The sequence below is a fragment of the Oxyura jamaicensis genome, chromosome 2, assembly GCF_011077185.1.
Source record: "Oxyura jamaicensis isolate SHBP4307 breed ruddy duck chromosome 2, BPBGC_Ojam_1.0, whole genome shotgun sequence".
NCBI lineage: Eukaryota > Metazoa > Chordata > Aves > Anseriformes > Anatidae > Oxyura > Oxyura jamaicensis.
The window spans coordinates 33,764,930-33,777,220 of record NC_048894.1 but is presented as its reverse complement, the minus strand read 5'-3'; the positions used below and the strand labels follow the sequence as shown (position 1 = coordinate 33,777,220).

At 42.9% G+C, this 12,291-nt stretch overlaps 1 protein-coding gene across 1 annotated transcript; it reads right to left on the bottom strand.

The window, feature by feature from the left end:
* Nucleotides 1-5,844: 5,844 nt before the first annotated feature.
* NUP42 (nucleoporin 42) lies at nucleotides 5,845-11,625 on the bottom strand. The gene is made up of 7 exons (XM_035317111.1): nucleotides 11,532-11,625; nucleotides 11,165-11,414; nucleotides 10,165-10,259; nucleotides 9,778-9,854; nucleotides 8,459-8,545; nucleotides 6,774-6,858; nucleotides 5,845-6,663 (listed from the first exon to the last, which is right to left on the bottom strand). Exons 1-7 carry the CDS (start codon nucleotides 11,623-11,625, stop codon nucleotides 6,095-6,097), a joined length of 1,257 nt encoding a protein of 418 aa, XP_035173002.1. The 3' UTR covers nucleotides 5,845-6,094.
* Between the last annotated feature and the right edge of the window lie 666 nt (nucleotides 11,626-12,291).

Sequence of the window (12,291 nt, the reverse complement as noted above, 5' to 3'; positions counted from 1 at the left end):
AATGCAGGGCACCCTCACCTGCTGGTGGTAGAAATGCAGGGCACCCTCACCTGCTGGTGGGCATAGCAGAGGAGCTCCTTGTCCCCCAGCAACTTAGGAGCTGCTGAGCAAGCTCTAAGGCAGGGGGAGAATGCTGAAAGCCCTGGAAATCTCCCCTTGCCTTGCTGCTTGACCTCCACAGAGGGCTGCCCGTAACACTTGGGCAGGGAGGTGCTGGGGGCTGCCAAGGGGTGCCATGTTTACCCTCTGTTCTCGAAGAGTTTCATGACACAGTGAGCTGTGACCAAAGGTAGAAGACCACAGATTGCCTCGTACTGGTCAGTACAAGGAGCTGTTCTCCTTTCTCCTCCCCTCCCTGCTAGGACATTTCTGTCTGAGGCAGATAGGGTACGTAAAGCAACAAGTGCTATCATGTGACTAGTCATCCAGAGACAGCTTTTGTTCTAAATTTGTAATTTATTATTTTTTAAATGTAACTCTTTGTTATAAACTTGTGCCCCTTTTAAAGTGATGTGACATGGTTTTACACATACACACATGAAAATGTTGCTTGTTTGATTCGTACAGGAGGGTGGGTATATTCTGTATAACTAGGACTAATCTAATTACTTAGTACATCTGGGGCATATATATTGGGTACCTTTCATGTGATTTGCAAAGATAAGGGCACGCTGAAGACTTAGAGAAGCATGTCTGGATGCTGACTAGAAAGCATTTGGTTTGCCAAGAGTGCACTGCCATAATGAAACAGAAATTCAGGTGGAACAGGATATAAGTGCTGCAGGTACTTGAGCACCACCAGTTCACTGTTCTGATGACTACTCTGCAATTAGCAATGTAACAGAGCTGCCTGCTGGAAGGTGTAAGATGTAAAACTTGTTTCTGGTGCCTCTCACGTGACATGGTAAGAGCAAATCCCACTCACTGTCTGCAGAGAAAAGCACAGACGACAAAGCAATCCACGTAACATGGGGAAAAAAATGTTGCTCAGCCTGTTGACATTTAAATCTCGTTCTTTCTCTTCATCCCTATGTTTTAAGATCCGTTTGTGTTATCTTGCAGGAGGGTAAGTCTTAGCAAAGATATTGCATGATACCATGTTGTAAGAACATGCCTAGCCTTATTCTGCAGAACAAACCAAAAACTTACAAGAGCATTGTGGGTTAAATAAGAGTACTGCCTAAGGCCGTGTTGTTAATAACTGCTCTTTTATTATTATTAACAGAAAAAACAAGCAATTGTGAGTGAAAGTGTCAGGACTGAGAAGTATATTTGCTTCCAGTGTTACAGAGCTGATCTGCCTCTTCAAACTCAATGGAGAGAGATTCCCTCCTTGCAGCCGGAGCCCTAAATCTTTCCCAGGAGAGCTGCGAGCGGCATACAGCTCCTGCTTCACATGCTGTGCTTCACACTCTTGTCACTCTCTTCACAAGTGCTGGTGTGTTCTGGTTCAAAGGTGAGGGATCAGAAGTGCTTATGCTGACTCTTGGGTCTCTGAGGACGTGTGCCATTAGCCCTGACAGGCAGGAATTGTATCCAGTGTTGTTGTTTTGGCCTGGCCAGATCTTAGCAGAGAATTAATAGGACTTTCCCAGCAGGAAAACGTGCTGCCTAAGGCAACTCTGAGGAAGCACTTCAATGTCCTGGTTACTGGTCAAGGTGTTGTAAAAATCCCATTTTTTCCCTTCTGTGAGCAAACCTCCACCAGGACAGTCATCCCATACCACGGCCTTCACTTTCACAAAACAGCCATTTTTCAGCTCCTCTGATTCCACCTTGCTGTCAATCACTTTGGTTGCTCTCTGAATTTCTATTTGTCAAGCTGCTCTACAGCACCGGTGTGCTCAGAACCAAATGCAGCGTTACTGAATCGCCCAGCAAGTGCGATTCCTGTGTCTCAAAGTACGTTTTCCTGATGGAAACCACTGTGGGCTCACCTGCTGTCAGTACCTTGCAACCCTACAGTTTTCAGTCTCGCTGTACGCTCACTGGCAGTACAGATTTCTCTTTCATTCGCTGGCTTGTATGAGGTCAAATACAATTAGATACCTACCGATAATGTCTAAATAGAACCTATGGATTTTCTCCTCAGATATTGACCAGGTAAAAATCAAATCACAGTTGCTCTCTCTATCCTCAGCATTAGGATATGGGATGTGGATCACAGACATAAAGGATTCACTCACTCATCAATGCATGTGACTAATGTCTAACCCTAATCACTTCTGACAGCCTTTGGTGTCTATTCCAAATGCTTTAGTAAAAGCCAAATGACCAGACTCTAGAATCCCCGAAATTATCTGGGGGATTCCCACCCATTTTCCACCCAGATTTCCACCATCTCAGTTACCGATCTCACTTCAGTGCACCTATACTAACAGGCCCTTTATATTTCTTTCCCCTAGATGTTTGTGGAAGCTCCTTTCCTTTTCTTTCTGTCTCTTGTTAAATCGTTCTTGTTGATACCTTTATCTTTTTGTGGCTTAAACCTAGTCAGTTGATTATTCACAGCGCCTCCTACTCTCAGAGCAAGGCTACCTCACCTCTTTGCAGCCAAACTACAGAGCACGACTACAATGCTTAACTTGTAAGGCAAAATCATGTTTTCTGAGGCTCTTGTTTTTCTCTTCTCTGTTAATAGCTCATGTTTTGACATCTCCCACTGCTGCCAGCACCATCCGGAGGAATGAGGGCAGAGCAAATTCCCTTTGTTACACACCGGGTTGCTTCCTCTGCTTGGGCAGCAGAGGGCATTTCTCCAGCACGCAGCCAGGCTCTAGTGCTGCTGTCTGAGGATTAATCCACGACCTCTTGGAAACCAAACTTCAACTAATTCTTCAACTTAGTTGTTTGTACCGCAGTGCAGGAATTTCAGTGACTCATAAATCCTGTTATTTCAAAGTTAGGGAAGCACTTGAAAACATCACATGGAGCTTGATCGTTCTAGCCTGCTTCCCAGAGCAAGTCCTGCCAATCATGCTGTGTTACACCTCTGTGCTTGGGCTTTCACCTCGTGTTTCCTGTTCTGAAACAAGGCTCAGTAAATCAGATGTGTGACTGCTGCCACCCTATACGTATTTTTGGATGCCAGACCACAATACTATGACTTTCTGGAGGGCAGCCCTCTAGCAAACAAAAAAGCAGATGTGAAAAGGAGAAGTTAAGGCAATGAAAGGATCGAAGCTGAAAGGAAGGTATTATTTAGCCTTCTTTGTACTCATAACCAACTCTGATATCAACTACAACAAAAGCAGAACAGGACAAACAGCAAAAAATGAAATAGAGAGCAAATATTGGGAAAGATTGCTTTGATCTACTGACAAATTGTTGCTTATTTTCTGCAGTTTAGTAAGCCCATTAGAGCAAGACTCTTTCTTTCTATTCTATCCTTATCTCCACTTCTGCAGCCAAACAGACAGTTTGACTTTTGCTAGCCATGTCATATCGCCAATTATTGTCTCCCACTGTTCTCTGTCATCTTTTCAGACACTCAGAAGACCATTTGGGATGAAACATCCAGCCTTCAGTATTTCCATAATAGGCATTGTTTCATTTTTCTCTGCACGTGAACAGAGGATCTAAAAAAATAATTGGTCAAAAAATGTGCTCAAACACGAATTTTTATTTATTGCCATCTAAAGCAGGAATACCTCCCTGAACCTCGCTCTTTTCATTTCTTACAGCAAAGCAACCTAAGACTTGCAAATTCCCTTCTCCCCTTACGTCCCTGTAGGCCACTGGCGTTAATTCGGGTACACACAACAGCTTATTCAGATTTTTCACGGTCCTATTATTATCTTAATTAAAAGTGCTTTGACTTAAACAACCCTTTCACATTTCAAGGCCTTGAAACATCTTAGTGCAGCGTAGCAGCCACAACCTGCTGAGATACAAAGAGGTTTTAGACAGCTCATCGCTTAAGTTTGGAAGTAAGCTGCTTTAAGCTCTTCCACTGCACAGCAGCAGCACTGAGGTACAGAAGCTCAATCATCTTTCACTGCAACTTAGTAAAGATACCTTTAGTATTTGTCAGAGTATCCTTAACTGCTATTTAGTTGTGTCCCCCCCGCCCTTTTTGTCCATTATTTTTTACTAAAATTATTTCAGAGGATAAGCATTAAGGAAAAAGATGAAGATGAAAGCACAGGTGCGTTCAAAATCATTGCTGCCTTAAAGGTGAGCCAAAATTATCCACAGGCTTCTAAAAACATTCCAGGGGATCCTTGAGGTTGTCAATGGGACTTCAGTCTATTACACCTTTACTCCTAAATATGCTCTTGCCCTGCTAGAATACTGCTTTAATATAGCAACAATAAAAAACTTTGCAGGAACTTAAACAAAAACTTGTGGCTTTCTGATACACTTGGGTTTGAGAATCACTAAGGCTTCACAAATGAAATACAGGAAAGGGTATAGGATAGGCCAAGTTTAGGCAGCTATGGAATTCATCTAGCAAGCCACATTTTGTTGTTGTTGTTGTTAAATAGTAAGCTTTTACAAATGTGAGTTTAATAGCTTCTGTAAAGCTGTGGATTTTCTGCAACTACAGTTGCAACTACGTAATGGATTTTGGTATGTTCCTCAGTTCCTGTGTCAAAAGCTGAGTGACTGGCACAAGCGATCCAGTGCTAAGTGAGCCCTAAGAGATGCACATTTCTTAATTTGAACAAGTCTTAGCACTGCTCCGGAGACCCGGCTCGGAAAAACACGTTTCATAAGATTTAAATGGGGCTCCAAGCCAATGTATCGGTATTTTGTTTGTGGGTTGTACAAAGCCTGTACTGGTTCATTAACAACAATAACAAAAACCAGATGCCTTACTTCATCTGCAAAACAATCACCCAAAACGTTTAATAGAAGCAACCCAGTACTGTAACATAACACATGCCATTTTACGGTTCATGTACACTGAGCACATGGACTGAGGAACTCTGATTTCTGCTGGAGCAGAATGGCTGCGGAGTGCCTGCCCATAGCCTATCAGCCAAGATTTTACATTTGTTGACACTATTTTAGCAAGCCATCTTCCTGCAACAGCCTTTAAGTAGGAAACACAGTTAAAGTGAAGTTTTAAGCAGGACCATGAGTCCGTAGCAAGATCTGAGATGTTATCTTTGACGTTAAAGAAACAACCAATTGATTTATGTTTATCATAGAGTCATTTTTTGCTTTCCTATTAAGTAAGAGGTTAAATGATTTTAAACCATCAATAGGAGTGCGTGGCCAAGAACTAATATTCTCTCCACCTGACTCTAGAACCTCCTTTGGAAAATTTCTGACCACTGCGTTACAGCATCTTGGCAAAATACATACCCTCATCTCATCAATTCAGTATAGGTACGGCTAACATAGGCACCCAGCGAGACTCGAGACCCAGACAACAAAACTGCATCATGTCAGGTAAATGTCATAAGTAGTTTTACAATTGCTGAAAAGTTTTACCTAAGATGTGCCAAAACAGCAAACAGCAAGTTTCTTATTCTTGATAAATGCTTTCGAGGCTGCCCCTCACCAAGTGTATGACATTAACACATGGATCATGGCCTCAGGGAGAAAAACCAACGAAACCTAAATTGTATCAGCTGGGAAAGGGAACTGACTCCGGGGTCACAGAGGTCTCCTGTGCGGTCTGCTCCTTCCCTGCCCAGCCACAATTATCAGAGGCTGCACGAACCCTGCAAGGAAGAGACAAAAGGCAAGGTGGTCCAACAAGCAGGCTGGCACTGCATTAATTTCTTCCTAGCATTCTATTCGCAGTAGCTGTGAATGCCACACCAAAGCATTCCTGCCTTTGACAAGAGGTTTTTAATACGTGTCTTGCCCACACGTTCACAGTACAGAATATAAAAGGGAACTTTTACTAAGAAATTTTATTTTCAGTAGCTTATTTCTTGGATATAAAAAGTCAACTCCAAATAAATACAGAATGAAAAAAATCAATTTTTAAGCATTTATTACTGCAGAAGACTGAGATTAAATGAAAATGTATCTCAGAGAGAGGCATTTTAATTCATGACTCCATCACAAAATTGTGTATTTGAGGTGTCATGGAATACCTTCAAAAATGTGTAATTTCAGAATAAACGTACAAGTCTTAAATATTTAAGAGTTCTATTGGTGGTGGCTTAAGAGGTATCCTTCCCAGCATAAACCTTTTTGCTTCAAACTGTTTCAACTCTTCTGCTGTTAATTCACTCTTGGGTGTAAATAACTTATCCGCTGTACCGCTGTTTGTGAGTGCAGAAGGCGCTGGTGTTAGGTTATGTCCGGAGGCACCGGCAGTCTGACCAAATAAAGTACTGCCTGAATGCGAGGGGGACGCTTGTGCTGCTGCATTAAAAGCTCCAAAAGCTGGAAGTGGAGTGCTGCTTGAAGAGTTCATAGTAGAAGAACTGCCAAAGCCTGAAAACCCAGAAGTTCCAAAACCGCTGGTTGTTTCAGAAAGCTTAAACGAGAAGGAGGCTGCAGAGGGAGCTGATGGGCCACCAAAACCAGCAGGATGGGAAACGCTAGCAGAGGACATCGCACCAAAGGCGGGAGGACTGCAGCCAGCAGAAGAGCTGCCAAAAACAGGGGCGTTTCCTGACGATGCGCTGAGGAGACTGGAACTTGTTTTAAAGGAGAAATTGCTGGCACTGTTACTGCTGCTGTTCACAGGAAAACCTGCAATTATAAAAGCATTTAGAACGGGTACACCTGCGATACTAAAACACTGCTCTATTTCAATCCTGCAGAAGAAAACTCAATTGTTGGTTCTTAATGCAGGAACTTACTTGACATCCCGAAGCTGGATGTTTGCTGTCCTCCAAATCCAAACGAAGGTAATGGCTGCATGGCCGTGCTCTTTAACTCGGAGAGCTTTAACAATTCAAAATACATAAATGAAAACTACATTCCAAGGCAGGCAAGTATTTTTCAATGATTACATGGAAAAACAAAACAGAACAGCTGCACCATTCAATTTAACACAACTTAGACAAAGTCAGACACGGATCATTTTTACTAATTGCATGCAGTTGCAGGTATAAACAAACTGTTTTGAGGCTATTCTCTGTGAAACACCCCAGAAGCACAAATATCTTCACTGACAGGAAAAAAAAAATTAAAAAATCGATAAATTGCAATGACCAAACACCTCTCTGAGCTCTCGTTTTCATCTCACCTTTTCGAGTCTGTTTTATTTGTGCCACTGCTTTGGCTTCTTCTGTTCTCTGACCAAGGGGTCTGTTCGTATTACTTAAAACTTCAGCGCAGTTCATGCAGGCTTTACCTAAATGGACTTACTCTGTCTGATTAGTTAATATTGGCTTTAACTGTTCTTGAGCATCTTCTTCTGAAACATCTAGATCCGCAACTGTTTGCCAGCTCCCCAAGAACAACTAGTCTTCCTGTCTTCCCATTTCACCCTCACACAGCTGCTCTTCTGTATCAAATACGCACCAATTTCTCATTCTGGCGTTACCAAAATTCCCCTGTTTATCCCAAAATGGCCCAGAGGAAAATTCTGTTCTGGTCTCCTGATTCCGCTTCAGAAAAGCCATCATCAGCACAAGGGAAAAAAGGTGGGGCTGGCTGTTTGCACCCTGCTACACATGCACATGACCCAGACCCATCCTTAAGGTACAGTTACTCCCATGTGGCTTGCAATGATAACATTTTCCATCCCTGGCTGCTGCTTTGCTAACATTGTCCTAACTTTGGAATCATCCCGATTCACTACTCCTTTCCTTAGGTAACGAAGGAGTTTTATTTCTAATCCAACTTGCAAGTAACTCACTGATTTCATGATTCCCGAGGGGTGGATTTGACACCCCAAACTGCTCAAAGACTTCCACGTTCATCTGACTCAGCGCTAGAGCATTCACTCACACTTCTATCACCAATAAAAACTACACTGTAGCAGGGACGAGGCAGTTCTCAAACTGCAACTATTCTCTTATGCAATTCCTCCTTCCAGACTTTGCAGTTTCTCTACCATTGCCGGATTACTGCCAAGATCTTCATGCTGCCAGTCAGCCAAACGTTTTCATGCCATGTGTTTTTCCTTGGAACAATTCATGTATCTACCGTTAACACCGCCACTAAATCTAGGAACCAAACATTTTCAGGTCTCAGGTATTTAGTTGCAAAAAAGGATGCCCTAGAAGAATCATGTATATGTGCTTGTACAACAGTATCCTGACATCTCCAAACCAATACCTACCACCTAATTTTTTACACAGTTGTGCAGTTAAACCCTTTAATAACAGCTGAAATTTCTATGGAATATTTGCAAGATCTTTTCCTTAAAAACAAGGTGGCATATTACAACCATGTCTTAGAAATCATTATTTAATAGCATTTTTAACAGAAACTACGTGAATCTTAAAAACAAAAAAAACACCCACAAAGCTTTGCCAAAGATTAAGCAAAAAATGACATCAAAACCAGAAATATTTTACCCTTCATTAACACTCACCAATGCTACTTTTGTCGACGCATTTAAAGCCTTCAACTGCAGCAGCCTCTCTTTCCACTCTTTTGCTAAATGTTGGACAGAATTTAACTAAAACAAGGGAAAAGACAAGCATGTTTTTATTAGACTTGATAAAGTGGAACTAGAATGATCTGATAGAAAACTAAAAGAAAATATCTAGAATTAAAAAAACTTCATTAAGCCAAAAGACAGATTTTTTTCTGTCTTGAAACTTCAAGGCAAGGAGCTGAAATTTGTATTAACCCAGAATTTCCTTCAATTCTCTTACTATTCCCCTTTAGTTTTTTATTTTTATTTTTACACTTTACACAACAGTAAGATTAAAAAATGCCCCGGAACTTACCAAATCTAAGCTCTACCACTGTCTGAAATATATACTTGCAAAAAAACCCCACCACCAAATATTTGAGTTTTAAGTATAAAAGACTAAGCTTTTCTATGGTTTTTTATCTGTCCTGTTTACTTATGGGCTCACTAATTATGTTGAAGTCCTAAGATTTGTCTTAGTTTCTCCCACATTTTCAGAAAAAAAATAACCCCTTTCAAAAAGCAGAACAATTCAGAGTAACATAATAGACATCCTAAAATACTTAGCTTTGCAGCAATTAACTTCCCTAACTTAAATCAGTCCCTTTAATGTGATCCGACAGGTTGCTGCACAGAACACCCGCAGCAGTAAGTAGTACTTGTGTCTGGATAACTGTGATTAAAGTGCTAAATAAGAAACCCCAAAGTGATTAAATAACTTATTTTTCAGGAATTCCTAACTTGCATTTCCCACATTTAAGTTTACAGAAACACCCTATTTGAAGCCTAGACTAACAAAATTTTCCTTAAAAAACTAAGAAAGTGTTCTGATGTCCCAAATGCCTGTAAGAGCAGAGCACTTCATCTTTTTGTAACTGAATTTCTTAATTTTCAAGAAGATCTTGCATAACAAATATCAATAATTCTTTTGTGTCTAGTCACATGCTGCAAGGTCACATTATTTGCTATCAGCTCTTACACAACAGACTGGAAAATTCAGATTTTGATCTGGTTTATTGACAGAAACACATGCTTTGAATACTTACTTATTTTGTGAGAATTGTATCATATAATTATCAGAGAGAAGTAAGAAGTTATGGCAGAGCACTCAGGCTAGCAGCTATTTTGTTTTCTATTTAGTGCACAGTAAGTTAAAAATACTTTGGTATTCTGATAATCTCCTTGAGTCTGGTAATCAAGCGAGTCAAGAGTTGCCACCCGAACAAAAGTAACAAGTCCTACAGTGAAATAAGAAGTCGTTTTAAAATACTTACATAGGTCTGAGCGTTATTGTTTGCTCTGCAGTTATAACACTCCAGACGCAATTCTTCTGGCGAGAAATCTTGAAAGCCTGTAAGGAGACGAATAATCAAAAATCTCAAAGAAAATGTAACTTCCAGTCTCCCTCTCTAGTTAGGAAGAAACGGGCCTTGCTACACCCTCTGTGATAAGTCAGTTACAGTTTGTGTTGCAAGAAGGATTCATTACAGAAGGTGCGAGTATGCAAAATGCATCTGTCATAACCCAACATTCCTTCCTGTTCCATCATGAGGCAAGGGGTCACCTTGCCAACAGCTTTATATGCGTATAACAGGTGTGGGTAAGTATAAGGAACATTTTAAAAAGTAGCAGTATGCAGTGACACTAAGAACATTACCTACCTGTAATATTAGGCTTCTCTTTCATAGGTGAGTAAGATGAAAACATCCATTGTCCTGAAGACTCCCAAATTTCCATGTCTTTCACTATACATTCACTAGAAAACAAAGCATAAAAACAAATGAAGGAGAAACTAGGTAGTCAAAAGAAAAACACCAAAAGCAGAGTCAAATGCAAGTACCTGGAAACACTAAAATTAAGTTAACACTAAGTAGGATGCTACACAGGATGAACAGAAGTACGCCATTCTCTGTGGAAAAAAATGCGCTCATTCTGCAGGATACGTGTGTCCCTTCAAAGCATTTCACTGTACCATCTAACGTATAGAGTACTGCCAGTAAATTAAACCAGTTTTTTTATAAAAAAAAAAACACAGGATGTGTATTTAATCCTTGGATAGGATATGCTGTCACAGGATATGCCCTGAAGCTGCACATCACAGTACCCTTTAGAACTTTCTCACTGTTAGAAGATACTACGATGTGAATGAATATGCGTAGTATTAAATGGCAAAATTCAGTAAAGGGGGAGGAAATAATTATGTAAGTTTTTGGAAAAGAATCGGAAGTATAAAAATCCAGCCTTGGTGGAAGCACAAAAATAGAAGCTACAGCAACAGGCTGAAATCCAAATGTAAATAAACAGTGAAAGGTTAAAAACTGAAGGGGGGAGGCAGATTATTACACAGGAACAAAACATGACAGGCACTGGGATGTTTGTAATATAACACACAGCTTAGTTTCTCCTTCCTTATCCCCGTCTGCACCTCAAGCAGCTAACTGTCTTACCGGTGCCACAGCTGGCTAGCTGCCCTGCCCAGGTTCAGCACAAGGACCCCTTCCTTCTCATGCTGTCACAGCTCCAGAGGATTAAAGGATGCAGGGTTTTCTATGCTTCCTCCTACACATCCCTGCTACCCTCCTCGGGACCACATCCTCTGCGTTACCCAGTAAACTTTTAGCTCCTTGTTAACACTTCCAACGCGGCAGGATTGTAACTTACAGAAGCCTCTCTTCTTCATCTCTATAGCCATCACCGAGACTTTGACTGCTTAACGCGGAGAACCTGTTCTGGGAAAAGTCTGCGCTTCTGCCGCCGCCGCCGGACGACCCAAGATCGGAGGAGCCGAACATTCCTCGTCCGGGATCTTTGCTGCCGCCCCAGGCGCCGCTCTTAAAGGCAGACGGCTGGATAACGTTGGTGTACCTCTGGTTGGCGGCGCCCCATCCACCTCCTCCTCTGGCAGCGCCTGCTAACGGAGAAGCACGGGTCTAAACCCACCGAAGGCACCCAGGTGAGCCCGGCGCCCCGCTGCCAGCAGCCCCCGGCCGCAGCCGGCTCCCCGCCCGGCTCCCCGCCGCCCCGGTACCTTGGTGGCGCCCGCCGCCGCCGCGAGGGTGCTCGTTCCAGCACTTGTCGCCGAAGCGGCAGCGGCCCTGCAGGAAGAACTGACAGATGGCCATGGCCGCCGCCACCGCCGCGCAACCGCCGCCGCGTCACGGCCGGGCGCCGAGGAGCAGCGGGGGCTGAGGGCGGGAGGCCCCGCCCCGCCGCCGCCGCCATTATGCGCAGGGCGAGGCGGGGCGGGCGCTGGGGCACTGCCCAGCGGATCAGGGGGTGGTGCAGGTGCCTGGTGCGGCCCACAGCACGAACAAGTCAAGGATAAAAGGTTCAGCGATGCCCAGGTGACAAGGAGCATCGTGGCCCTGCACGAAGGTGAAGCAGGCAGTAGCGCATGGCCCCACGCAGGTGGGGAGACAGGGAGGGACGTGGAGGAGCAGGGCTGCCACCACAACGCCCCTCACGAAATGGCCGTCACGGGGGGTCCCTCACGCCCCCGTCCTCAGCCAGCCTGCTCACCTTCTTCCTTGCAAGTTTTTCAGTAGCCCAAGAAGCTACCCCTTCAAAACAAAGTTAGGAAAAAGCCGCTTCACGTTTTTAAAAGAAATCAAACAGCCTGTACAGCCTAAAAAGTGCAGACAGATGTTTAAAGTATTTTACAGTAAGGATCAAAAAGGGCAGTGACATTTGTTTCCTTGAAAAAGAGAAAGGCATGGGAGAAAGAAGTGTTGTACATCATTCACTTACTGTTGAATACAGAACGGAGGTCACACGAACCCCTTTAAGCC